This window comes from Rattus norvegicus, chromosome 6 (assembly GCF_021556685.1).
Source record: "Rattus norvegicus strain SHRSP/BbbUtx chromosome 6, alternate assembly SHRSP_T2T, whole genome shotgun sequence".
Lineage (NCBI taxonomy): Eukaryota > Metazoa > Chordata > Mammalia > Rodentia > Muridae > Rattus > Rattus norvegicus.
In genome coordinates this window covers 11,534,045-11,561,940 of record NC_141539.1, presented here as the reverse complement: position 1 = coordinate 11,561,940, position 27,896 = coordinate 11,534,045, and the positions used below count along the sequence as shown (strand labels likewise).

Genomic DNA, 27,896 nt, shown 5'->3' with positions numbered 1-27,896 from the left:
TGTTTTGGTGGTGCTCATTTGTGATGAATACGGATATAAATGGAATTCACTTAGTATAAAGTGTTTACACGGAACAGTGAGCACGCCTTTGCTGTGTCTGAAGAGAGATGGCACGCTTTCTGCTCCGTCCAGCTTCTGAGGGTGACATGTCAGGAGCTCCTCCTGCCAGGCGGAAACCATGAATTATAGTAGAAAAATTGAAATTGTAATTAGGTTTGGCAGAAGTGACACCCTGTGTTCCTTCCAGGTAGTATTTGATTGATGGCCTCAGGGGATTTTATTTTAATATTTCTAGATTATTACAAGGAGACACAAAAGAAGTGTAATTGGAAGACTTCACAATGGAATAATCTAGAAACATTAAAACAAAGAACAGCAAGGCAGTCTGAGGAGATCTAGGCTAAGTGGTGCATGGCGTCTTTGGTTTAAGTCCCTTGCCTGAAAGCCAAAGGACAATTCCCTATGTCATAGAAGGAACTTTTTTTCCATCTCAGAATGGAGCTGAAGAAAGCACACAAGAAGTAGGCAATGAGAGCAGCTTAGATGACCTTAGTCACCCAAGTATGTGGCAGATATTCATTCTTCCATATTAGAGCTGGTAGTGCAGTATACTGCCAGTGTTTTAAAAATCCCACTGGCCTGATTTTGACTCAGTGGTCTGGTTCTGTAGTATTGAACCTGAGGCTCAAAGGTGGCCAGACACCCTTGTCCTTACACCTTTTATTAGTATGAATGAGGCTACACTAGATGTTGTGGGACCCTGAGCAATTCGGGGTGTGGAAGAGACAAGAAAGAAAAAGAACAAAGAACTATAATGACCTTATAACTGGATCATCTGGGCTGTGTGATCAGTCTCTGGTAGGGACAGAAGAATTTGACAATCTACCAGTGCCTTCGATAATCAGCTAAAACCTCCTCTGCATTTGCAGTCTTTCCTCTGCCTTAGGTGGCTGTGAAACCTCCACATGCTTGCATTGCTGCAGTTTTCAAGTTGTTCAAAAGGTAAAGGTTTGCTTTAAAGCACACATTAGTGAACACAGTTGCAGAGATTTCCCTTTTCCATGGCTTTCTATCTGACACATAAAGCTGGCCATGTCTACACTCTAGGGCAGGAGAAGGTTGGGACCAAAGAACAGAGTTAATGAGGAAGGCTGGTGGTTGGGGAATATTCAGTTCGGTCAAAACCTGTTGTGTGAACTGTTTAAGTAGAGAACTTCCAAGAGGCAGAGGCCAGCTGCAGTGTCATGACATCCATGAACCTACTCACCAGATTGCTTATTTACCATGCCTCACACTGACAGCAATTTTATGAAAAAAAGACAGAACATGATAGATCTCAGAGACCTTGGGAAACCATGCCAAGCCCTTTCCGAATCTCTGCACCTGAGAAAACAAGGCTCGAGAACAGTGAGCATTCACGTAGCTGTCTCTAGTAGACAGTAGGAAAGCAGATCTCTATGTTCTGGGCTAGAACACAGTATTTCCACTTCTGATTTTATCCATATCTAAGTGAAGGGGTACTGAAGATACTTACTCTCTTGCCAGAAAGGAGAATGACTTCTTAGAACCCAGGGTGACTGTGCCAAACTATTCCAGGCATGATTTGCTTTTCTCATATAAGGTTCTGATGGGGGAGAAGCAGTGTACACGTTTACGACATACACAGGAAACAGTACTCACAAAGCCAGAGGCATGAGAGAATTAAAGTGATTTTTTTATACTTGTCCTGATTTGGCTATGTCATTTACAGTGAAATAATGTGGGTTTAATAAGAAATAAGTGGGTCCATGTAAACCCCTATTTCCCTTGGCTCTTGTAAGTCCTTTGTGAAGGCTATCTAGTCTATGAGAGCCAACTTCTTAAACATTTTCCTCAAATCAGTGATAATAAGCACTTTTAGATGTAATTTAAGTCTGCTTGTTATGTACAAGTCCCTACACTATTAGGACATTGATTGACAAGATCCCTGTATCTTGCCTACAGAATCCAGAGTAGAGCACAAAGACACAGGACTCTGTGACTTCTGATGCCTTGATCCAGAGTATGGGGTTTCTTTGCTTCAATTTCTCTTTGAGCTTTCAGAGCTCAGTGAGAGTTCATTGTGCATAACGCGATCAAATAACAGGGCTTGTAGGAGGCTACACTACTTTGAGGAAGACCCCAAATGCCTATTATGACTTTGAATCTGTTTCATTAATAGCTGATGCACAGAATATGTTCTTAATTCCTCTTTGGTTATGGAAATTCTATGATCACCACAAAAGCCCTCCTCCATCTCTAACTTCCGCTTTCCGCCCCGGAATTGATTCAGCACCTTCTCCTTGGACAGCAACTTTTAGAGCTTTGGGTCTTGTTACACCCAAGTTCTTATTTCTACAAACACATTATGAACTTTCTTAGAAGCAAATTCTACCTTTTCTTTTAGCTCATAATATGGAGGGATGTCTGAGAGATGAAAGGATAGGTAGATTCATAAAAACAGTTTAGGAGTCCCTAATAGGAATGGATCTGAGGGTGTAAGTGATGTGCTGTTCTTTCCAATTATACAAAGTCATAAATAGGTGGGGGAAACTTACATTTCCAGTTGGCAAGGGGATGCCTATTCTGTTTATTACTGTTCCCTCCAGGAGCCCTCTCACCCTCCCACATTCCCTCATTCATTTTATACACCACACTTAAAATTGGAGGCATAACCTTGCTCAAGAATGTGCAAAACAGGAACATGGTAATGAACTCCTGTTGCTGCTATAAACTTGATGAATGGCTTGTGGAGGAAGGGCATGGAATGGCAACCTCAGGCCAGTGATTAGCTCTAGACATTCCTCCTTAAGAACTTGTGCTGACCAGCAGTGTTCACTTTATTCTGTGTTCTCTTGGTTCTGTTGCACGAATGTCACTGGGTCTTGGCTGCACAAAGGAACAAAGAATGTGTCTATGTTTATTCCCAGCAACCTGAGTGCCTTCCTACAGTATGCCCCTCCAGAACCATCTCATTTAAGAGTCTGGCTGTGCCTTACCTGGTAAAGACCTTATGTGTTACCATTACTTGCACATTCTCTTTTCTTCTCACCTCAAACTTCAAGGACACGAGTGATTTTATTCTGTCTCCACTCTTGCCTATGATATCCTGCATCAAGGTGAGCCTTGTTCAGTGTACTATGGTGTTTGTACAGTGGCATGCTCTGGTAACAGCTGGACACACATCAAACTTTTTTGTGTACAGCTGGTTCTTGAGCACCAATAAAGTGACTTTCAGAAATGGCAAGGTGCTTTTATAAGTACTAGCCAAACTAAAATCTCAAGATTGTTTAAACTGCTAAATATTCTCTGACATCAGCAAATAGAACATTAATACTTACATTCATATCCTATCATCAGACTAATAAACAATGAGGCACGTGTTTCTACATGCATTCTATGCTTTGTTTCTAGTTTGTATATATTTTATCAACTACCCTGAAACAGGTTGCTAGCTGTTTCTTTTGAATGGTATGCCACACACATTTCCTGCACAGGACTAGTATTTTCAGGCCTTATTATTCAGTGTGAATACTAAACCAGGAGCATTGAGTCTACCTGGGTTCTATAGAGGCTTTGGTAACATCCAGGCCTCTTTAATCTGCCTCTCTGTATTAGTTAGAGCTACAGGTATTTGGCATGTTCATTAACATTTAATGAGTTTCACTGTAGAAACACTGAGCAGGAACTCATGAAATATTCACTAAGGTTAACTAAAGGGTTTTTAAAGACATGGTGACATACACATTTCTATCATATACTTGGAAATCAGGGATAAGAGAATCAATAGATCAAGTTGAGTCTTGGCTACATAGAAATTTGGACTACATCACACCCTTTCTCTAAAACTAACTGACTAATTATTCTATTTTTCAGGATGAAATATTATGTCTTGACTAAAAGGTTGTGGTTAAGCATACATGCCAGTAGACAATACTTTTGAGATTGGGAAAAGTAGAAAAAAAGGAACAAATTTAATAAATTTAATTGACTTAGGAAATTAAAAATAATTGGTGGTACAATTTGTGTGTGTGTTTGTGTGTATGGTGTCCATATGAACGTGTGGGTGTATTCATTTATGTGTGCATGTGTAGAGCCACTTTTGAATGTATTCCTTTATTGCTCTCTCTCCTATTTTTGAGGCAGGGTCTCTCACTAAAATTGGGCTGGCTTGGATGCTTGGCCAATGAGCTCAGGGCATCTGCCTGCCTCCAAGTCCTCCCTGCTCCCTGCCAAGTTGGGCCAGTTCTTAATAACGGATGTATTTACTAAAGCACTGGATTATTCATGCCTTGGATCAGACAACCATCTTTTTCAAGGGCATGCTCGATGCTGAGAAAATCACACAATTACTCATCTCAGCTTCTGTTAATAGGTTGGTGTGGGAGATTAAGAAGAAAATTGGTGCAGGGGAGATTGTAAAGCAGGATACCAGCATAGCAGCATGTGAGGTGTTACCACAAATAAAATCAGAATTGCATGAACATGTTTTTATATAACGTTGACTTATCTCCACGTAAAGTGGCTCATCAAGGTTTCTGGTAAAAAATATGGTTCAACAACTTGTTTTTGTTATTGCTGTTCAGTTATGGGGTGATCTCTCTTGGAGATCAGGGACTATGCTATTGCCTATAGCAGCCAGCAGTGGCCAGTACATCAGTCTCATCAAATCACTCTTTAGTCTATTGGATTCATTTGGGGGCCCAAGAGGAATCTGTTGCATTATTGCCTGATGGATGGATTATTGTTTTCTTGCTTTGTGTGCTTTCTCTTAGAGTTGGGACAGAGCAAGTCTCAAGTAGGACAGAGCAAACACACGCCGTATGCAGAAGTAGGTATATACAGCTTGAAGACGCTTCTTAGCTTTATAAGCCTTATCCTCATTGATGAATGGGGAGTGAAGGAAGTCTCAGTCATTCACTCCATAAACCCTGATGAATTACTTGATGGATTAGCTGATGGTATCCATCACTCTGCACTTGTCTTGAGTATTTGACTGGAGTCTATAAATCTTTTTCCTTTAAAATCCTCCATCAGTGATCTCTGTATTGGTCTCACTTCCATGAAGTTAGTGAGAGGCTTACTCTCCATGCTGGCTATGCATTTGTTGTAGGGCTTCTTATTGAGTTAACATACTATCTTTTGCTCCTAACTCAAATGCTTATTTTAGAATATTAAGAAGTCACATTGCATTTGATTTCACTGAATGTTACATGTCACATAAAGAGAAACAAGGAATGGATTAAAGGGAAGGAATGAGGTTACATTATAAATAACCATATGAAGATTGGCAACAGGCAACCTGCTGTTCCTCTGCCCTTTATTGGTGAGGTGAACCTTGAAAGCATCGTGGGCATGATTAGAGAAAAAACATCCTTTCCCCATATGTGAGTTCATGTGTGTGTGGACAGTCAGTCTAGAGATGTCCCACACTGATAAAGATCCTGTGAGTAGGAATTCAGTCCTCCAGAGTGGCGATGGCCTTCCATTGGTTCTTTTTCTTCTTATTCTAAAGAGAAATTCTCTGAGAGGAACCAGTGAGGAGCCTCATTCGCTCTCAGGTTCATCGAGTTCTTCAGACTATTGTCTTTCCTGATACAGAAAACTGAAGTAGCAAAACACTTGAGAAACTGATTTACAAAATGAGTTTGAGTATGATAATCATTCATAGTATATATTCATATAAATCATGTTCAATATCACTTAAATATGTAATATCACTTTAAGTATGTAATTTAAAATACATTGCGCATATTTCAATAAGATTGGAGAAATGTTTGGGATAAGAATAGTAAGTTTTAAAAATTTATTATGTATATAGTGTTCTGCCTGCATATATGCCTACAGGCCAGAAGAGGGCACAAGATCCCAATACAGATAGTTGTGAGGCACCCTGTCTTTGCTGGGAATTGAACTCAGGATCTCTGGAAGAACAGTCAGTGCTTTTAACCACTGAGCCACCTCTCCAACCCAAGGATAATAAATTTTAAAGTGGTGTTCTTCTTAAACCAAGACCAAACTAAAATGTGTGTGTGTGTGTGTGTGTGTGTGTGTGTGTGTGTGTGTGTGTGTGTGTGAATGAGTGTGTGTGTTTTACTATAAAGGTTAAAAAAACAACCAAGAGATGAGGACAAAAAAATTCATAAATGGAGGGCTATTCTCATTCCTTTGAGTTCAGCCCCACGCTTTGGAGAAATATGGGAAGAACAAGATAGAACCATGCATGGTTGAGCTGAGATGTCACTAAGACAACTGAGTGTATGTGCTCTCATTCCTCTTACATTGCATTTGCACACACTTTTAATTCAGCAAAGTACTCTCACATCCAAGTACAAATTACATGTTTGCAAAACACTTGGCATCAATAATTGCTATCTCTATGCACAGACTCTCTTTAGAGCGTCAGAGCCACTGGAGTGGCTGAATTCCACTATATTCACAGGCTCCTTGGGTATTTGTCTCTCATTCTTGTGTACTTCTTTCTCTGGCTGTTTAAATTCTGAAAAGGAATGAGCTATAAAAACACATCCCTGGTCATTTGATTTCTGTGTGGGCTGGCCAGGGTGAATCTGAATACTGCAGGGGAGGTTATAAAATGTTAGACTCAGATAGTTTATTTGCTGAGGGGAGGGCAGGTGAGTTGGACCAGAGTCCTTGTGAGTCTTTTATTGTTTAAAGCATCTTATTAAGTCATAAATGCCCCAAATGGATGCAGATGTGATGGGCATGGACTAAATGAAGAAATAAAAATAAATTGTGCATCGATTGAGCTTGCCTTTAGATTATATGTTCTTTATTTTAAAACTGTCCTATTAAAAAATAACTAGCAAGAGTCTCCAGAGCAGAGCCATGAAGAAGATATTATTAACTTGAGTATCAAGCTGCCTTAATTGTATATTCCCTGGGCAGACACAAACACTGAGCTCCTGGCAGGGAAAGAAGGCCAGTTCATCTTGTGTATCTGTGAGTGCTGTTGGAAGGTCTCTCCCACAGCCTGCCTTACCAAGAAAGGTTGGAAGAGCGAAGTGTGCAGATACAGAAAATTTTAACCCTGGAGATGTCTTGGCTGTTGGTTATAAAAAGGAAGATGGCTGAACTTTCTGGCAAGCCATAAATGCCGTGAGTAGCATCTGTCACATTCCACCACTTATAAATGTGAGCTGCTGAATGTCAGATGCCAAGAAGGAATTATTAGAACATAAATATGTTGCAGACTACAATGGCAAAGGGAAGATCTTAGTGGTGGGAGCTGTGATGAGGGAGATGTGCTGTTCCGTGCAAGGGACCAAAATCCACAACTTGGTCACTGAGTCCTTGAGAGTCCACAGTGGGGACTTTCCTCTCCATCCTTCCCCTACATTTCCCTTCCTGATCCTTCCCAACCAAGGACTTCCCACTTTTGACCTCGTGGATAGTATTAAATGTCTGACGTGTGGAGAGCTGTAATGAAAGAGAATTGGGATTATCTCCCAAACCATAGATTTTAAGGAACTCTGTTTTCCCTTTCAGATTGACTCATTCTCTCGGCAATACGTAGAAGAAATAAAAGCAAAGCAAACAGTCCCCATGCCAGGATATGAACAGAAATTGTTACCTTCCTGAACTTGGCAGCTTTTAGATACTACGGGAGTAAATTTTAAGGACCCTCTTAGAACAGTTGAAAACAAGGAGACTTATGGGAAACTCTAAACCACAAGAACAGGAAGGGCGCAAGAAGAGAACATCTGTGTTATTGGTTGAAGCAATAAATACAAGGAAAATACTTTTTTTCAGGACATTTATGCAGAACAGAAATGACATAAGGACTCATTTTCTGCACACTAACTCATCTTGACCTGACTCAATAATGACAGCTTAATGGATCCAACTCTTGTTCTTCCCAACTGCTTGGTTCATTTACAACTTACCAGGCAACTCTCACTTTGCAAATGTTCAGTCCTAAGTTACTCTCAGCAAAGTTTCACCTGGAAGGGAGTTGGCACAGTAGGGCTAGAGAGCAAAGCACTCCGTGAGAGGATTGCTTCACTCCTCGGCGGACTCAGTAGAATACCACATGGGGCATAGTTCCTGAGAGTTCAGATATGCAGGAGCAGAAGTACTCTCCACTAGTTAGTTATAGATGACACCAAAGGAAGGTTCAATAGCCTTCAGTTTCCTGAGCTCTCTCACTTTATAGAATAATTCTGTAAAATGATGGTTGCAGAGCTGCTGAAATGGCTTAGTGAGTAAAGTTACTTGCCACCAATCCTGACAAACTGAATTCAAGCCACTGGACCAACTTTGTGGAAGGATAGAACTAACTCCCCTAACCCCACATGTTTATATGGTTTGTATGTACCTACATAAATGCACATACAATGAACAACTAGTAAAAAAATTAAAAGTGTTTGCCAGTACAATATTCTTCTTTATAGTTATTAATTAGATTTTGTTGTATGGCTATAAGTATTCTTCAGGTACATTGGCATTAAGGAAGTAATATCATAAGGGTTACTGTTCGTATCTGTCATACAACGTGAAATCAAAAACATTCCTCATGTATGTAGATTATTTCCAAAGCTCCATGGGGAGTTAGGGATGGAGATAAAATGGGACTGTCATCCTAGAGACACCAGACCACTCTTCCCATCTGCAGTCTACCCAGTCCACATTGGCCTCCCATTCTTCCCTTGACACTTATGGATTGGTCAGTCTCTCTTGCTAATTTGAGCAACTGGGACCCAGGCTTTTCTCCATGATTGTAAGAAGAATAAAGGGCAGGGTAGAAAGGGTCCTGAGGGCTCTAGCAGGAAGTGTCAAGAAGGTAAAACATTTGCCTTGCTTCTTTCTATCTGTCCCAACTGAGCACCAGGCACTAAGAATTGGGAGGAGCCTCAGATGGCTTAGCTACCTGCAACAGTGCTCACTCTAAAGTCCCTTTTTCAGTCAACTTTCCTTTCCTTGTGATCTGAAGCCAGAGGCTGAAGTGTCAGGACAGTGTTCTTGTTTTTTATATGCAAATAAATCACTTGATTATATTTTTTGTCCTTATGTTATCATGAATATTTCAAATGAATTTTATATGGTTCATATTTATGGCTTGGGAGCTATTTTACTTTTTGGCTCGCTGCCGTCTCATCTGCATATACCATATCTCAGCTGATGTTGATTGGTCTCATTTACATATTCATCATGCTCCTCTTTTCAAAGATATTTTGTTATAAACTGGCTTTTCTTCCCCTCCAGTGTTATAATAGCACGTAGATGTGTTTTTAAATTGTACTCATTTCCATACATAATTTTTCTGGTTCCCATAAATCACCACATTGTCACCTACTCCCCCCCACTCTATTCAGCATAATCTTCACACTTTATACCAAGCTGACATATGGCTCCAAAGTAATTAAAAACAATGTAAACAGTTTACAGTGCACTTTGCAAAGCCACTTCACATTGTAGAGAGTTTAACGATTTCCGTTTTCTTCCAGTAGGTTCTAAAGCAATGAAGAGCTGGGAGGCTTCAGATAAGGATGCCATGAAGGCTACTGCATGAACAGTGGCCCTGTCATCTTCAGTGGAGAAGCTTCCATTTCACCCAGATGAGTCTCCTGCTAACTGCTTATAAAAATAGAGCTGATGAGCTCAGGCCCATTAAGGGTGGTATGGCTAGAGGGTAGGAAGAGGGATGGGGGAGGGGTCAGGATCAGGTGTGGGGAGGGACAGGAGATATGGCCAGATGACCATGAAAATGAATGGATATCTGCAAATGACAAAGGTGGGGGTTGAGGGGCATCTCCAGGATGTGACAGAGACCTGGGATTAGGGAGGCACCCAAAAATCAATGGGGGTGACCTTAGGTATGACTCATAGCACTGGGGATATGGAACCTAAAGAGGCTCCCTCCTGTAGCTAGGTAGGAACCCCAGGAGAGTGATAGAGATATCAACCCATCCACAAACTTTCAACCTGAAATCTATCCTTTCTACAAGAAATGCAGGGATGGAGGATGAAGCAGGGACTGAGGGAATGGCCAACCGAAGTGGCCCAACTTGAGATCTGTCTTACTGGTAAGCACCAATCCCTGACACTAGTAATAATACAATTATGCTTGCAGACAAGATTCTAGCATGACCCTCTTCTGAGAGGCTCCACTCAGCAGCTGACTCAGAGAGATGTAGACAGTCACAGCCAAATAGTGGATGAAGCTTGGAGACTTTTATAGAAGAGTAGAGGGAAGGACTGATAGCCTTGCAGGGGATAGGAACTCCACAGGAAGATCAACAGAGTCAATAGGGCTCTCAGAGACTGAACCATTAACCAAAGAACATACAGAGGCTGGACCTAGGCCTCCCTGCATATATGTAGCAGATATGGAGCTTGATCTTCATGCGAGTCCTGAACAAATGGAGCAGGGGTGTCTTAATTAGGGTTTTACTGCTGTGAAGAAACACTATGGTCAAGGCAGCTCTTCTAGGGGACAATATTTAGTTGGGTCTGTCTTACAGGTTCAGAGGCTCAATTCATTATCATCAGGGCAGGAAGCATGGCAGCATCCAGGAAGGCACTGCACTGGAGAAGAAGCTGAGAGTTCGACATCTTAATCTGAAGGCAGTCAGGAGAAGACTGTTTTCTAGGCAGCTAGGATGAGCTTAAAGTCCACACCCACAGTGACTCACCTACTCCAAATACTGCCACTTCCTAGGCCAAGCGTATTCAAACAGGGGGTTATCCCAAAAGCTATTGCCTGTCCTTGGGTTATGTTTTTCTAGCTGGGCTACCTTGTCTGGCCTCAGTGAAAAAGGATGTCCCTACCTCCACAGGGACTTGATAAGCAAGGGTCGGGGGAGAACAAGAGGGTGGAGACGAGGAGAAGGAGAGGGAGGGATGGAAGAAAGGATTTTGGAAGCAGGTGACCAGGAGGAGGGGGCAGTGAGGGAGATATAAAGTGAACAAATAAAAAATAAAATAAAATAAAGGGCTTGGTTAATGGACCAGGACGACTCTTCTGCCAGGGTTAGGTCAGATACTAACTTTCCTTTCTTTTTGGATGGGAAAAGGAACAGAGCTATTGTAATTTTAACAAGAGGAAGAGCTAAGGATCCAAATGCATCAATAGATAGAGAAATGGGATGTTTAAGATGTTTGACAACATTACGAATTAGGAGATATCGGTAACACTTTTATAGGTGATGGATGCTGATATACTCATTAGAATGGGAGCAGATACAAGTGGTGAAGGAAACAAAGATGTGTGACGTCAGACTCTGCACCATCAAGTTAACCACATTCTATTTGGGAGTGTCCTTTTCTAGTGGGTGGTCACTGTGTTACCTTGGGAAGAAAATTGGATCTCTGTAGACCTTTAGCCTAATGCGCAGAATGGCACTGATGGTGAAGCCTACTGCCTATGAGACAGAGCAGGAGCATGAAAACCATAGCTCTTAACATTTTCTCCCATTCTGTCCCTGTCCACTGGCGTGCTTTATGCTATCCACCATAGCACAGCAGCAAGAACAAGAGTTTCTGAATTAATATCTGGCTTTGTCACCTCTTATATTTGCCCTTATGCACACATACACCCTTCATGTATCCCATCCAACACTTTTGCTTTTCCAGTCTTTCTACACAGCAAGGTAGTCCTCTAACACAGAAGACAGACCGCTTTGAAGAGGTAAGCACTTTGCATGTTCTACTTGGCTCTGCCAGCCCTTGTTCAGTACATCCAGACAGTGTCGTAGAGCCTGCTGGGAGACCTTGGTGCATGTATTCCTTCTCACCAGAAACTACTTTCTAGTCTGTTAATTTCATTAGGTGTCTACTCCTTCTGCTTCCGATTTCCATACCAATGTCATTTCCCCAGAGATTTTTACCAGGAAGGCTTTCCTTCACATTTTCAGTATGGAAAACTGCTATTATAAACACTCTCTAGTTACACACTGTCCAATCACTAGTCTCTGTAGTAACTATCACCATGCAGCTTACATTTACTTATATGACATTCTTTTTAAAATAATTTAACTGCATTTTTAAGTGCATTGGTGAAACGTATCATATTCCCTGGAACCAGAGTTGCAGAAAGGTGTGAGCTTCCGTGTGGGCGATGGACTTGAACTGAGGACCTCTGGAAGAGCAGCCAGCACTCTAAACCACTAGGCCATCTCTCCTGCCCAACATTAAATTTCTAATTATACTATTGGAATACATATTGTACAAGCAGAAGGATGTTTGTCTTGTTTTTATGCAGCATTGAATTCATGCTGCATAGAGTTAGATATAATAAAAATATAAGGAAGACAAAATTGAGTAAATAAACATAATCAGTATAAGGTGACAGGAGAAGACTTATAAATATGAACACAATATACTAAATAATATAAATGGTTTTGGTCAATAATGAAGCAGTCAATAAGCAGATGTGCATGGAAATCTATTGTGACCCAGGTAATTACATAGTCACAATTAAAATACAGCCCAAGATTTTAAAAAAAATACATAAGAAGTTCTGTGCAAAATCAGTGATATGAACATTTGCTGTTCTGAGAGGCAGAAGGAAATAAACTCTCAACAGGTTTAAGAATAACAAGGGAATTTAATGGTTCATTTAGCCTGATGGTCGGAGAAGAAGAACGGCTTTGGGAGCAGCTTTATTCAGGTGCTAGTGTCCTTAGGGGTTGGACTCTCTCTGAGTCTTCCCTTCCATTACATTAATTTTGTTCTTATCTCTACCTCTGGTGGAAAGATGGTGACAACTGTCCTGGCTTCACTTCTTTGTGGAGCTCTATTCCTGAAAAAAGAGCTGACCTTTTCATTGCTCAATCCCATAAAAGGATCAAAATTTACAGTGACTTGCCCTGATTACAGAACCAATCCTCCAGCAGCCATGGAAGCTAAGAGAACATGATGTTCAAACTGCCTGCCACCTCAATTATGAACTCATTTTTAGAGCTGGCAATGTCTCCCACACCCACATGTACTTAGTGTGCGGGAGAAAAAAGCCACAAAACAAAACCGAAGCTGGTGCTTCAGTACTTCAGAAGTGAGCGGGATAGTAGGGATTCAGTGCTGCTGATAGTTGGGTAAACATTTCTACAAAACAATTTAGCCTTCTCAGGGTGAAGAGGAAAGTCAGCAAAGCCACTGTGGCCCGTGTGGTTTGGGAAGGTTTCTGGATGTGAACTAAGACTTGGACTATGGTAGGAGTTATCCTGGCAGGAGTTTCTTAGTAGCATTCTCATCACAGCTACTATCACCGTAGTTAACATTCATTGAGGACTGAACCATGTGACAGGTACTCACTGAAGTCTGCTGCACTAATTGGTTTTTCCCTGTCCTCCCCAATGCCACTTGATTTGGCAATTATCGTTGTTATCTGGTATCTTTATAGAATAATTATATTTTTGAAAAATTTGTAGCCAAATAGCAAGTCTGTGCAGGTGAAGATGTGACTGAAAGGGAATGAGGCATAATGGTAGGGGAGGCTGGTCTATCATGGTGCTCCTGATAGACAGAGAGGACAATGCATCGTGAGGAGGGGGCATTCAAGAGAAGGTATTTCCTTTCCCTCCTTTTAATAAGGGTAGAAGTGAACTTGGTCATATGCAGAATGAATTAAAGAGATTTGTGGAGAGGGAGGCATGGAAGATGAAGCCAAAGAAATCAAGAAGTTAGACTCCAGAGAATCAAATAATTCTATTAAAAACAGGGTGGAGAGCTAAACAAAGAATTCTCAACTGAGAAATATCGAATGGCTGAGAAGCGCCTAAAGAAATGTTCAACATCCTTAGTCATCAGGGAAGTGCAAATCAAACAACCCTGAGATTCTACCTCACACAAGTCAGAATGGCTAAGATCAAAAACTCAGGTGACAGCAGATGCTGGTGAGGATGTGGAGAAAGAGGAACACTCCTCCACTGTTGATGGGATTGGAAGTTGGTACAACCACTCTGGAAATCAGTCTGGTGGTTCCACAGAAAATTCAACACAGTGCTACCTGAGGACCTAGCTAGTGCACTCCTGGGCACATAGCCAAAGGATGCTCCAACATATAACAAAGACACATACCTCACTATGTTCATAGCAGCCTTATTTATAATAGCCAGAAATGAAAGAACCCAATTCCTTCAATAGAGAAATGGATACAGAAAATGTGGTACATTTACACAATGGAGTACTACTATTAAATATTTAATAGTACTACTATTAAAAACAATGACTTCATGAAATTCTTAGGCAAATGGATAGAACTAGAAAATATCATCCTGAGTGAGGTAATCCAATCACAAAAGAACATACATGGTATGCACTCACTTATAAGTGGATATTCTCCACAAAGCTCAGATTATTCAAGATACAATTCAGAAACCATATGAAACTCAAGAAAAAGGAAGATCAAAATGTGGATGCTTCAGTCCTTCTTGGAATAAGGAGCAAAATACTCACAGGAGGAAATACAAGGACAATGAGTGGATCAGAGACTGAAGGAAAGGCCACCCAAAGACTGCCCTACCTGGGGATCCATCCCATACGTAGCCACCAAACCTAGTCACTCTTGCTGATACCAGGAAGTGTTTGCAAATAGGAGCCTGATATGGATGTCTCCTGAGAGGCTCTACGAGAGCCTTATTGATATAGATGAGGATGCCTTCAGCCAACCACCAGACCGAGTATGAGGACCCCAATGAAAGAGTAAGAGAAAGGATTGAAGCAGCTGACGGGGTTTGTAACCACATAGGAAGAACCACAATATCAACCAACTAGATCTCCCCAGAACTCCCAGGGACTAAGCCACCAACCAAGAGTACATATAGAGGGACCCATGACTTCAGTCACATATGTAGCAGAGGATGGCACTGTCTAGCATTAATAGGAGGAAAGGCCCTTGGTTCTTTAAAGGCTTGATGCTCCAGTGTAGGGGAATGCCAGGTTGTTGAGGTGGGAGTGGATATGTGGGAGGGAGAACATCCTTATAGAAGCAGGGGAGAGGTGGGATGGGAAAGGGGTGAACCAGGAAAGGGAATAACCTTTGAAATTTAAATACATAAAATATCCAATTAAAAAATTTAGACAATGGTTAAAAGATAAAGGACAGACCCTGGTGAAAAGGATGGATCCAGAAAGATAGGAGCTTAACATTGACCAAAACAGAGTATGAGATGATGGAAGGAGGGAGAGCCTGGAAACTAGGAGGCCATCTGGCTTTGCACTTGTATTATTGCTATGTCAGCTCCCTTTGACCAGCTCTTTAACCACAAGATGGTTTGTCTGATGCTGACTGCCCTGTAAGGGGTCACCCATATTTGCCTGATTACGTTTTATAAGATGCATTGTTTGTGGCAAACATTACTTCTGTCTGTATGCAAGTAGAAGGGTTTTGGGGAGACCCAGGATATTCTTATAGTCGTCTAGAATATGTTACATCAATGTCAAGGCATTGGCTAATCTACCAAGGAGCACCAATCTACTTCAGCCCAAACCCTTTAAATCCTATGGCTTTCATGATATGCTTTTTTTCAAATGAGTGCCTATCCTTGTGGTCAACATCTTTACCAGGTAAAGACACTGGAAGACAAAACATTTTAAATTGATTTCCCATTTAATAAGACAATGATGGTCTCTTTCAAAACTCCTTTTCTCAAACATAGTTAAGAAAGTAGAGGTGTTAAAGAATATTTCAGAGTTACGTAGTTTATATAAAAATTGGCAGCCAATCAGGACTCTGACCACTATCATGCAAACAGTTAACTGTAGAAACAGCACTTTGTGTCCCTCTTGATAATCTATTACTTTCTCTCTTTCTCAGATATCATTAAGAAATAGTCTTAAAGGTATATGTAAAAACTAAAAATTTCCAACAGCTTCTAGAAGAAGCATATGAGCCGGAGGGTGGCTTTCATGGATTCCCAATACAAATATTCCCTTTCTAATCGCACAGTACAACTCGGAGTGTACTTACGGAAACAATGCAAGTCTTCCCTTTCTGAATGTGCAGGATGTCTATGAGTATACTACTGGCATGGAAGTTCTCACCCTGCTGTGCCACTGTCACCCTTCACAATCCTGGGAGAAGGCGACAGAGGCCTTCAAAGACAGGGCACGTCACATGAGGTGTGAAAGATATTACTCTGGGTTTACTGCTGCACTCCACTTCCGGGAAATCTCATTTGGAGCCAACTCTAAATTAAACTACATCAATAAATGAGTGGTGTTCATTATAGCAAAGGAGACTTCTCTGTCAGTCCTGAAAATGTTCTTAGTACTTTTAAGTGTTTGCACCTTGCTTGCATGCATGATGTGAGAACCAGAGGCCTGATGAGTGCTGAGAACACAGATGTTAAGCCTTGCTCTTGATTCAAAGCCAACGAGAAATAGTGGTAGCATGTCTCTGAGAGAAAAACATGGCAGTAAGCAGAAAACCAAAAAGGAAGTAAGGAAAGGAGTTAGTTTATGAAATGTCTACTAAAAAGTCTCTGGAGAGCAACTTTTTCCAAAATAGTGACTAAATGCATATTGTGATCCTTTATATTCTAAAGGAATTAGCAATTGTTCTTAAACATTGTTTAATAGGAATCAAGATAGAGAAAGGAAATAGGAAGATATGTAAAAGATGTTTGGCACATCAAGTGACTTCTAAATGCAGTCTTTCCCATGGAAAAGAGGACATGCTTTTAGTCACCAAATTTATAGGTCTTACATAGTACTGTAGGATTTCTAAAATATAGTATGAGTAATCTTTCCATATATTCCTGCATACTGCCACATAAGTCAAGTTTAGCTTATTTGTAATATCTAATGCAATGCAAACTTTTATAATAGTTGTAATATTGTATTAGTTTTGAAATAACAATAAGTAACACACACACACACACACACACACACACACACACACACACACACACACCCCAGAACATTTTTTCCAAATAAATTCAATCCCTGCTTTGTTGAATCTGATGGTAAGGGCCTTTTGATAAGGATGAACACCCGTTTAGAACATCATGCTGGACATGACTCAAGGTCACTTTCCAAAGTCCAACTGAGACATTCACACAGTGGCATCAGATACCTACATTTTCTCCAGGTCTCCAAATCCAGCAAATGATCCTTTCGGGATGACTCGAAGCTTGGTGAGCACAAACCTCCTGGAAAGAGAGTGTGTACAAAGCGTTACGATCTACTCAACCATGAGCAATTGAGAGTGAATGACATCAGGGCACAGCCAACGCGCATGCAGTACCTGCCACGGTAAGGGTTGGAATTGTTCCCCCTCTTCACAGGAAAGCGCTAGTCTAGGTTCTCTTTGTATGATGAGATGAACATAAGAGGTAAAGTTCTTACCATTGTATTTCAAGAAACACAATAGCAGACATGAACAAGCGTCATAGCCAAGGCCTGCCACTTAGCAGCCATGAGATTCTGTGTATGGACCCTTCTATTTTCCTATTAACAGTGAACGACATATTGTCCTTTAGGATCATATTGAGATGACCTTGAATCCCATTTCTTGGTCATGGGGATGGGGAAATGGAAGCTGAGGAAAGTTTTCTCCTGCTCTCACAGTTCGTTGCAGTTAGCTCACTTACTTGGCAATGCATTTGATACCACAGATGAACTACCCGGGATCGTGCCTAAGAACAGCCCCTCCCATCCATACTCCATCTTTTCTCCTCTCTTCTGGGAATCCACTATATCAAACATCACTTTTTTTTCTATGCATTTCATGCTTCTATTTCCCCTTTTCTGCTGAATTCTGCCATTGATTGAAAAACACGTCATTGTCATCATTTCCCCCATTTATCAAGTCTTCTCTCTTAGTGTCAGCCACCTCGAGTTTTTGACATTTCTTTTGTTTGAAATAACTGTTTCACCCTTGCTGAAAATTAACTTCCATTAGCTTCTGCTTCCCACCTCAGTCAGGGAAAAATCCAAATTATTTACAGTGGCATTCAGAAGCCCGTAAGAGCTTCCTGTTTTCTGTTCTTGAGCTCCCCCAACCTCTTTTTTCTCCAAAGTTTCATAAACAGCCTAATTAATAACAAGAGTTTACAATGCGTGCTTTAGGCACTATTTTCAGATTCATCCTCTCATTGATCTACCTACATATCTTCCGTTTGACTCACTTATCTTCCACTCTCTCAAAATTAACTCTCGGCTAGTTTTTTTTTTCTTCACCTCTCTATGTAAAATGACAATCCTGCTGATATGTCCCCTCATCTTCTTTCCTGATTAAAATCTCCTTTGTGGTACTTCTAGTATGTTCTACCTTCTGTGGACTTGCCTGCATGTTCACATAATTGTCTTCCTCCCATGGGTAGAGTGAGTTCTACAAAAGCAAGGATTTTCTTCTGAGCTCTCAGTTCACTCAGTCCCTGGCACATTATAGCTCTCTCTACATAGGTTTTAGGAACACTACTACCTGACAGGAGAGCAAAGCAATGAATCTTGGGAAATTCTCCAAGCCACAGTGTTTGGTTTCCATTCCTGGCCGCAGGCTACCTCACATGGCTAGAGTGGGTTTGGAATTTCAGATGTTGTGTAGCTGTAAGAGAGGTACACAGGGCTTTTATCTTCTTTTGCTTGAGCTTGGCATGCCATGCTCTTGCCCATCGTGAGAGCCCATGGAAGAGCGCTGCCGTAATGCTTTGCTCCCGAAACCTGACTCTCTGTCTTACAACTCAACTTCTGTGCTTCTGGTAACAGTATTGTTTTCTAAAATTCCAAGGACCCTGACTGTATTAGGTTGTCCAAAGTTATTAATATGAGACTTTTTAAAAATCTGTAAACATCATTATAAAAATTGGAAAATCAAACCAACCCAAACCGAAGTCAGCCGCCAGACCTGGAGTGGTATGGCTGAATAGTCATTTGGGATGGAAGCTATGTAGCTTCACACTGGATTTTGCACTTCACTGTTGAACATATTTTTATGGGCTTTTACAGTTTTAAAAGTGTTTCAAAAGATCAATTTTAATTTTCTCCAGAAATAAATCATAACACATATCATTTAAACGTGAATGGCTGGGCTTGCTTGTGCAAAAGTGTCAAAAATTTTCAAAAGCCCGGAGTTAGAAACCTAATCCCAGATTATTCTGAGCAGCAGTGTGTGAGAACCAGAATTTGAAGACAGAGAGAGCAATGTGCATGATTTCCAGTTGGGTAACTGAGGAATTTCTACACGGATGCTAAACTGGGTCATGAGATAACAGCAGGTAACACAAAGGCTCTCCCTCTTCCCGCTTCCCTCCTTATCTTCTCTCCCTCCTCTCCCTTCTCCTAACCTCTTCTCTCCCTCCGAATTCATTTTTCCGTTATTTCATATGCATTCCAGGAAGAAATGTGCAGAAAATAGAGACCAGCACATTTCCAATGAAATAACACCCAGAAAAACAGACCATAATTGTGAAAGCTATAAACCTTCAGATTCAGAAATCTCAAGCTGTTTCAGAAAAAGGAACCAAATTTCACCACTAGAGATTAAGCATGAAAACTGTGGATCCATAAGATAAAATATTTTTAAAGCACACAGAGAGCAAAAGGCAAAATAGCTTCAAAGAAAAAAATAGAAAAGTTTTAAAAACATCTTCAAAAGTATTAGCGAAAAGTAATTGCCAATTTAGAATTGTATGACTAGAAAATTACCATTCAAATGTGAGGGTAAAATAAAGATACTTGTAGATAAATTTAATTAGACACTAAAAAACTTATAGCAGAACACTTCCTTTAGATGATAAAATTTAATTCAGTAGGAAGACAGGTACACATATGTGCCCCCCCCCATGCCATCAAGGAACAGAAATTAATTTCCCTCATTGACTAGATAGGAATTCATAATGGTCAGAAACCCACCAAATTAATAAAGATTGCTTAAAAAATATTGATCCTGAAATAGGTCACAAAGCAAATTCGTGTAAAAGTGAATACATTTCTTTGGCAAGAATGGAATTACTAAGTCACTTAGAAATCAGTTGTAAGATAATTAATTCCTTTCATCAACACACACACATCCATATGGAAAATCAAAACAAAAACAAAATATTAGCACTCCTTCAAATCAAACATGGGTCAAAGAAGAAATTACAATTTGGTCAAAGAAGAAATTACAATTAAAAAAGATTTTGGGTAATATAAGAAAATACAATATAAAAAGTTATTCTGATATCTCTGTCTCTATCTATCTATCTATCTATCTATATCTATATCTATATCTATATATATCTTTTAGCATTAAATTATTATATTAGGCTGAGGAACAAAAAGATGGAAAATTCATAATTAGTGTCTCACCTGAGAAACCAGTAGAAGATGAATTGTTGAAACAGAAAAAAAAAACACAAGACAGTGCTTCATCATTCCATTCCTGGTCAGAATTTAAAGTAAAACTCAAAAGCAATATGATAAAAACCACTGGCATGATTGTTGCTATCAATTGTCAGCTTGACAAGATCAGGAATCATGTACAAGACCATCCCCCACCATGTCTGTGAGAGAGTCTACAGGCCACCAACAGAAAGAGAAATATTTTATCTAAAAAAGTGTAAAATCTGTGAAATGTTCTCATCTTTGCAGCAGATCGGATCATCAGGATGACTAAGGCGGGGCAGTTATGATGTTTTGCTTCCTGGCATTACTATGGAAACAAGAGGCAGGGTTCAGAGATGAGGGAAGGGTCCACTCTCCATGGGTTCTGAAACTACTTAACACTTCCCCCTTCCCCCTTTGGTGAGATTCTGTGTCTTCCTACCACTAATGTATACTTCCCTGGATTCATTTTTTCAATGATAGTTGTCTTCAGACCTGTTGGTTTCACCACATCTGAATAATGAAGCCTTCATTTCAAAACTTATAGAGATGCCGACAAAATTGAAGAAATGAGAATAGCCAGGACTAGAATCGGCACCCTATTTATCTATATAACAAGAGAGGTCCAATTTTCTGGAAAGAACCCAGATGCCCTTCAACAGAGGAATGGATACAGAAAATGTGGTACATCTACACAATGGAATATTACTCAGCTATCAAAAACAACGACTTTATGAAATTCGTAGGCAAATGGTTGGAACTGGAAAATATCATCCTGAGTGAGCTAACCCAAACACAGAAAGACATACATGGTATGCACTCACTGATAAGTGGCTATTAGCCCAAATGCTTGAATTACCCTAGATGCCTAGAACAAATGAAACTCAAGACAGATGATCAAAATGTGAATGCTTCACTCCTTCTTTAAAAGGGAACAAGAATACCCTTGGCAGGGAAGAGAGAGGCAAAGATTAAAACAGACACAGAAGGAACACCATTCAGAGCCTGCCCCACATGTGGCCCATACATATACAGCCATCCAATTAGACAAGATGGATGAAGCAAAGAAGTGCAGGCCGACAGGAGCTGGATGTATATCGCTCCTGAGAGACACAGCCAGAATACAGCAAATACAGAGGCGAATGCCAGCAGCAGACCACTGAACTGAGAATAGGACCCCTGTTGAAGGAATCAGAGAAAGAACTGGAAGAGCTTGAAGGGGCTCGAGACCCCATATGAACAACAATGCCAAGCAACCAGAGCTTCCAGGGACTAAGCCACTACCTAAAGACTATACATGGACTGACCCTGGACTCTGACCTCATAGGTAGCAATGAATATCCTAGTAAGATCACCAGTGGAAGGGGAAGCCCTTGGTCCTGCTAAGACTGAACCCCCAGTGAACGTGATTGTTGGGGGGAGGGCAGTAATGGGGGGAGGGTGGGGAGGGGAACACCCATAAAGAAGGGGAGGGGGAGGGATTAGGGGGATGTTTGCCTGGAAACCGGGAAAGGGAATAACACTCGAAATGTAAATAAGAAACACTCAAGTTAATAAAAAAAAAAAAAAAAAAAAAAAACAAAACAAGAGAGGTAAGACAGCACTCAGCACTGCCTCTAAAATACCCTATACTTTAATGAAGAGTGGAAAAAGGGTGATCAAATATTAAGACCTGGCCAGGCTGACTGATATTTGATGGATATCTTTATGTCATTCTGCATTTGAAATATTTCATGATAAACTTTGGAAGACTGAAATTCTTGCTCGGCTGTATCCCGTGCATCTTTTATTTATCCATGTGCTGAGTAGAAATAGAGGTTTTATTTATTTGTTTTAGAGCAGACGTCAACTTGCCTTTGCAGGGGGGGGGGAGGGTAGCACATTTACCTTACTCTGTTAGGGACAGAATACACACAAACAATTTTTGCAAGAATGCATAATTCACCAAGATGCTCTAAAAAGAAAATGTTAATTACCTTACAAGTTCCTTAGTGTCCTTTTGTGATAAATGGGGTAGGTGGTCTCTGAATTTCTTTCCCCCCCATGGTGGGAAGCTTTAAGTTTTTCTTGAATTCTACCTTTGGTCACAGTAATTCATATTTTGGGAAGAGAATTCATCCTTGGTCAAGTGTAATTTTCCTTTCTGGCTTATAGGAGAATAGTTTAAAAGATTCCATAAAAAGCTTCCAGGCAGTCTGGAAAACAGCCAGTATTCTTTTTGAGAAATCTGCCTTTTTTATGATGGTCCAAGTGTAAATGACACTAGGCTCAATGTTTTTTGAATTTCACAAGAGTTTAAAATTTGAAGTGAGAACAGCTTGGCCAAGGATACACAGGGAAGGGATTGCTCGTTATCCTGACCCGGCAATGCCAAGGGCTTCCATGCTTCACAACTCTTAGGGCACCTCCTCCCCCAGTCGGTGTTCTGAGCATGGTTTTCCAGATGCCATATAAAGAGGAAGATAGCAACAAGCAAACAGTTCGATTAGAAAGAAACAACAGTGCAAGCAATGGGGAATTAACTATTTTCCAAGACCTAGTAGACAGCCAGACTGATTTTAAAGAAACTTGGAAATCCAATTGATTATAATTCTTCTGTTGTTATTCATAAGTCTTGGATCCATGTGCTAAGTAGCAATAGAGTTACAATATGTTACTTGACTCATGGACCAATAAATGGATGAAAGGATGATAGATAAATAGATTAGATAGACATGATATATAATGGACTGTACGTGTATAAGTATAGACATTCATGCAAGGTATAAATATGGAAGTCAGAGGGCAACCTCAAATACAAATTTTCACTTTCTACATTGTGTGTACAAGATTTCTTCTTGTTTGTGCTATAAATGCCAGGCTAGATGGCCCATGAGCTCCTGAGGACTCGCATCTCACTATCTCACCTCACCACAGAGGTGCTGAGGTTAAGAAGTACTACAATGGGAAGTCCCCCACCCGCGGATCCCGGCCCGCAGCAGCTCTCTGCTCCCAGACCCGGTGAGAGAGAAACCCAACCGCCTGGTCAGGTGGGCACTCCTGAGGCTGCAGAGCGGAAGAGACCACCGACACTGCTCACCCCTGCCCACATCCCTGGCCCAAGAGGAAACTGTATAAGGCCTCTGGGCTCCCGTGGGGGAGGGCCCAGGAGCGGCAGGACCCCTGTGCCTGAGACACCACCAGAACCTGAAGGAAACAGACTGGATAAACAGTTCTCTGCACCCAAATCCCATGGGAGGGAGAGCTGAACCTTCAGAGAGGCAGACAAGCCTGGGAAACCAGAAGAGACTGATCTCTGCACACACATCTCGGACGCCAGAGGAAAAGGCCAAAGACCATCTGGAACCCTGGTGCACTGAAGCTCCCGGAAGGGGCGGCACAGGTCTTCCTGGTTGCTGCCGCTGCAGAGAGCCCGTGGGCAGCACCCCACGAGCGAACTTGAGCCTCGGGACCACAGGTAAGACCAACTTTTCTGCTGCAAGAAAGCTGCCTGGTGAACTCAAGACACAGGCCCACAGGAACAGCTGAAGACCTGTAGAGAGGAAAAACCACACGCCCGAAAGCAGAACACTCTGTCCCCATAACTGACTGAAAGAGAGGAAAACAGGTCTACAGCACTCCTGACACACAGGCTTATAGGACAGTCTAGCCACTGTCAGAAACAGCAGAACAAAGTAACACTAGAGATAATCTGATGGCGAGAGGCAAGCGCAGGAACCCAAGCAACAGAAACCAAGACTACATGCCATCATCAGAGCCCAATTCTCCCACCAAAACAAACATGGAATATCCAAACACACCAGAAAAGCAAGATCTAGTTTCAAAATCATATTTGATCATGATGCTGGAGGACTTCAAGAAAGACATGAACACACTTAGGGAAGCACAGGAAAACATTAATAAACAAGTAAAAGCCTAAAGAGAGGAATCGCAAAAATCCCTGAAAGAATTCCAGGAAAACACAATCAAACAGTTGAAGGAATTAAAAATGGAAATAGAAGCAATCAAGAAAGAACACATGGAAACAACCCTGGATATAGAAAACCAAAAGAAGAGACAAGGAGCTGTAGATACAAGCTTCACCAACAGAATACAAGAGATGGAAGAGAGAATCTCAGGAGCAGAAGATTCCATAGAAATCATTGACTCAACTGTCAAAGATAATGTAAAGCGGAAAAAGCTACTGGTCCAAAACATACAGGAAATCCAGGACTCAATGAGAAGATCAAACCTAAGGATAATAGGTATAGAAGAGAGTGAAGACTCCCAGCTCAAAGGACCAGTAAATATCTTCAACAAAATCATAGAAGAAAACTTCCCTAACCTAAAAAAAGAGATACCCATAGACATACAAGAAGCCTACAGAACTCCAAATAGATTGGACCAGAAAAGAAACACCTCCCGTCACATAATTGTCAAAACACCAAACGCACAAAATAAAGAAAGAATAATAAAAGCAGTAAGGGAAAAAGGTCAAGTAACATATAAAGGGAGACCTATCAGAATCACACCATACTTCTCGCCAGAAACTATGAAGGCCAGAAGATCCTGGACTGATGTCATACAGACACTAAGAGAACACAAATGCCAGCCCAGGTTACTGTATCCAGCAAAACTCTCAATTAACATTGATGGAGAAACCAAGATATTCCATGACAAAACCAAATTTACACAATATCTTTCTACAAATCCAGCACTACAAAGGATAATAAATGGTAAAGCCCAACATAAGGAGGCAAGCTATACCCTAGAAGAAGCAAGAAACTAATCGTCTTGGCCACAAAACAAAGAGAATGAAAGCACACAAACATAACCTCACATCCAAATATGAATATAACGGGAAGCAATAATCACTATTCCTTAATATCTCTCAATATCAATGGCCTCAACTCCCCAATAAAAAGACATAGATTAACAAACTGGATACGCAACGAGGACCCTGCATTCTGCTGCCTACAGGAAACACACCTCAGACACAAAGACAGACACTACCTCAGAGTGAAAGGCTGGAAAACAACTTTCCAAGCAAATGGTCAGAAGAAGCAAGCTGGAGTAGCCATTCTAATATCAAATAAAATCAATTTCCAACTAAAAGTCATCAAAAAAGATAAGGAAGGACACTTCATATTCATCAAAGGAAAAATCAACCAAGATGAACTCTCAATCCTAAATATCTATGCCCCAAATACAAGGGCACCTACATACGTAAAAGAAACCTTACTAAAGCTCAAAACACACATTGCACCTCACACAATAATAGTGGGAGATTTCAACACCCCACTCTCATCAATGGACAGATCATGGAAACAGAAATTAAACAGTGATGTAGACAGACTAAGAGAAGTCATGAGCCAAATGGACTTAACGAATATTTATAGAACATTCTATCCTAAAGCAAAAGGATATACCTTCTTCTCAGCTCCTCATGGTACTTTCTCCAAAATTGACCATATAATTGGTGAAAAAACGGGCCTCAACAGGTACAGAAAGATAGAAATAATCCCATGCGTGCTATCGGATCACCACGGCCTAAAACTGGTCTTCAATAACAATAAGGGAAGAATGCCCACATATACGTGGAAATTGAACAATGCTCTACTCAATGATAACCTGGTCAAGGAAGAAATAAAGAAAGAAATTAAAAACTTTTTAGAATTTAATGAAAATGAAGATACAACATACTCAAACACATGGGACACAATGAAAGCTGTGCTAAGAGGAAAACTCATAGCGCTGAGTGCCTGCAGAAAGAAACAGGAAAGAGCATATGTCAGCAGCTTGACAGCACACCTAAAAGCTCTAGAACAAAAAGAAGCAAATACACCCAGGATTAGTAGAAGGCAGGAAATAATCAAACTCAGAGCTGAAATCAACCAAGTAGAAACAAAAAGGACCATAGAAAGAATCAACAGAACCAAAAGTTGGTTCTTTGAGAAAATCAACAAGATAGATAAACCCTTAGCCAGACTAACGAGAGGACACAGAGAGTGTGTCCAAATTAACAAAATCAGAAATGAAAAGGGAGACATAACTACAGATTCGGAGGAAATTCAAAAAATCATCAGATCTTACTATAAAAACCTATATTCAACAAAATTTGAAAATCTTCAGGAAATGGACAATTTCCTAGACAGATACCAGGTATCGAAGTTAAATCCGGAACAGATAAACCAGTTAAACAACCCCATAACTCCTAAGGAAATAGAAGCAGTTATTAAAGGTCTCCCAACCAAAAAGAGCCCAGGTCCAGACGGGTTTAGTGCAGAATTCTATCAAACCTTCATAGAAGACCTCATACCAATATTATCCAAACTATTCCACAAAATTGAAACAGATGGAGCCCTACCGAATTCCTTCTACGAAGCCACAATTACTCTTATACCTAAACCACACAAAGACACAACAAAGAAAGAGAACTTCAGACCAATTTCCCTTATGAATATCGACGAAAAAATACTCAATAAAATTCTGGCAAACCGAATTCAAGAGCACATCAAAACAATCATCCATCATGATCAAGTAGGCTTCATCCCAGGCATGCAGGGATGGTTTAATATACGGAAAACCATCAACGTGATCCATTATATAAACAAACTGAAAGAACAGAACCACATGATCATTTCATTAGATGCTGAGAAAGCATTTGACAAAATTCAACACCCCTTCATGATAAAAGTCCTGGAAAGAATAGGAATTCAAGGCCCATACCTAAACATAGTAAAAGCCATATACAGCAAACCAGTTGCTAACATTAAACTAAATGGAGAGAAACTTGAAGCAATCCCACTAAAATCAGGGACTAGACAAGGCTGCCCACTCTCTCCCTACTTATTCAATATAGTTCTTGAAGTTCTAGCCAGAGCAATCAGACAACAAAAGGAGATCAAAGGGATACAGATCGGAAAAGAAGAGGTCAAAATATCACTATTTGCAGATGACATGATAGTATATTTAAGTGATCCCAAAAGTTCCACCAGAGAACTACTAAAGCTGATAAACAACTTCAGCAAAGTGGCTGGGTATAAAATTAACTCAAATAAATCAGTTGCCTTCCTCTATACAAAAGAGAAACAAGCCGAGAAAGAAATTAGGGAAACGACACCCTTCATAATAGACCCAAATAATATAAAGTACCTCGGTGTGACTTTAACCAAGCAAGTAAAAGATCTGTACAATAAGAACTTCAAGACACTGAGGAAAGAAATTGAAGAAGACCTCAGAAGATGGAAAGATCTCCCATGCTCATGGATTGGCAGGATTAATATAGTAAAAATGGCCATTTTACCAAAAGCAATCTACAGATTCAATGCAATCCCCATCAAAATACCAATCCAATTCTTCAAAGAGTTAGACAGAACAATTTGCAAATTCATCTGGAATAACAAAAAACCCAGGATAGCTAAAGCTATCCTCAACAATAAAAGGACTTCAGGGGGAATCACTATCCCTGAACTCAAGCAGTATTACAGAGCAATAGTGATAAAAACTGCATGGTATTGGTACAGAGACAGACAGATAGACCAATGGAATAGAATTGAAGACCCAGAAATGAACCCACACACCTATGGTCACTTGATTTTTGACAAAGGAGCCAAAACCATCAAATG

At 40.6% G+C, this 27,896-nt stretch overlaps 1 protein-coding gene across 1 annotated transcript in view; it reads right to left on the bottom strand.

The window, feature by feature from the left end:
* Nucleotides 1-27,896, bottom strand: part of Fshr (follicle stimulating hormone receptor) — a 209,196-nt gene that overhangs the window by 84,280 nt on the left and 97,020 nt on the right. The window contains 1 exon segment of the mRNA NM_199237.2: nucleotides 17,061-17,132. Within this exon segment, the coding sequence (NP_954707.1) occupies nucleotides 17,061-17,132 (72 nt within the window).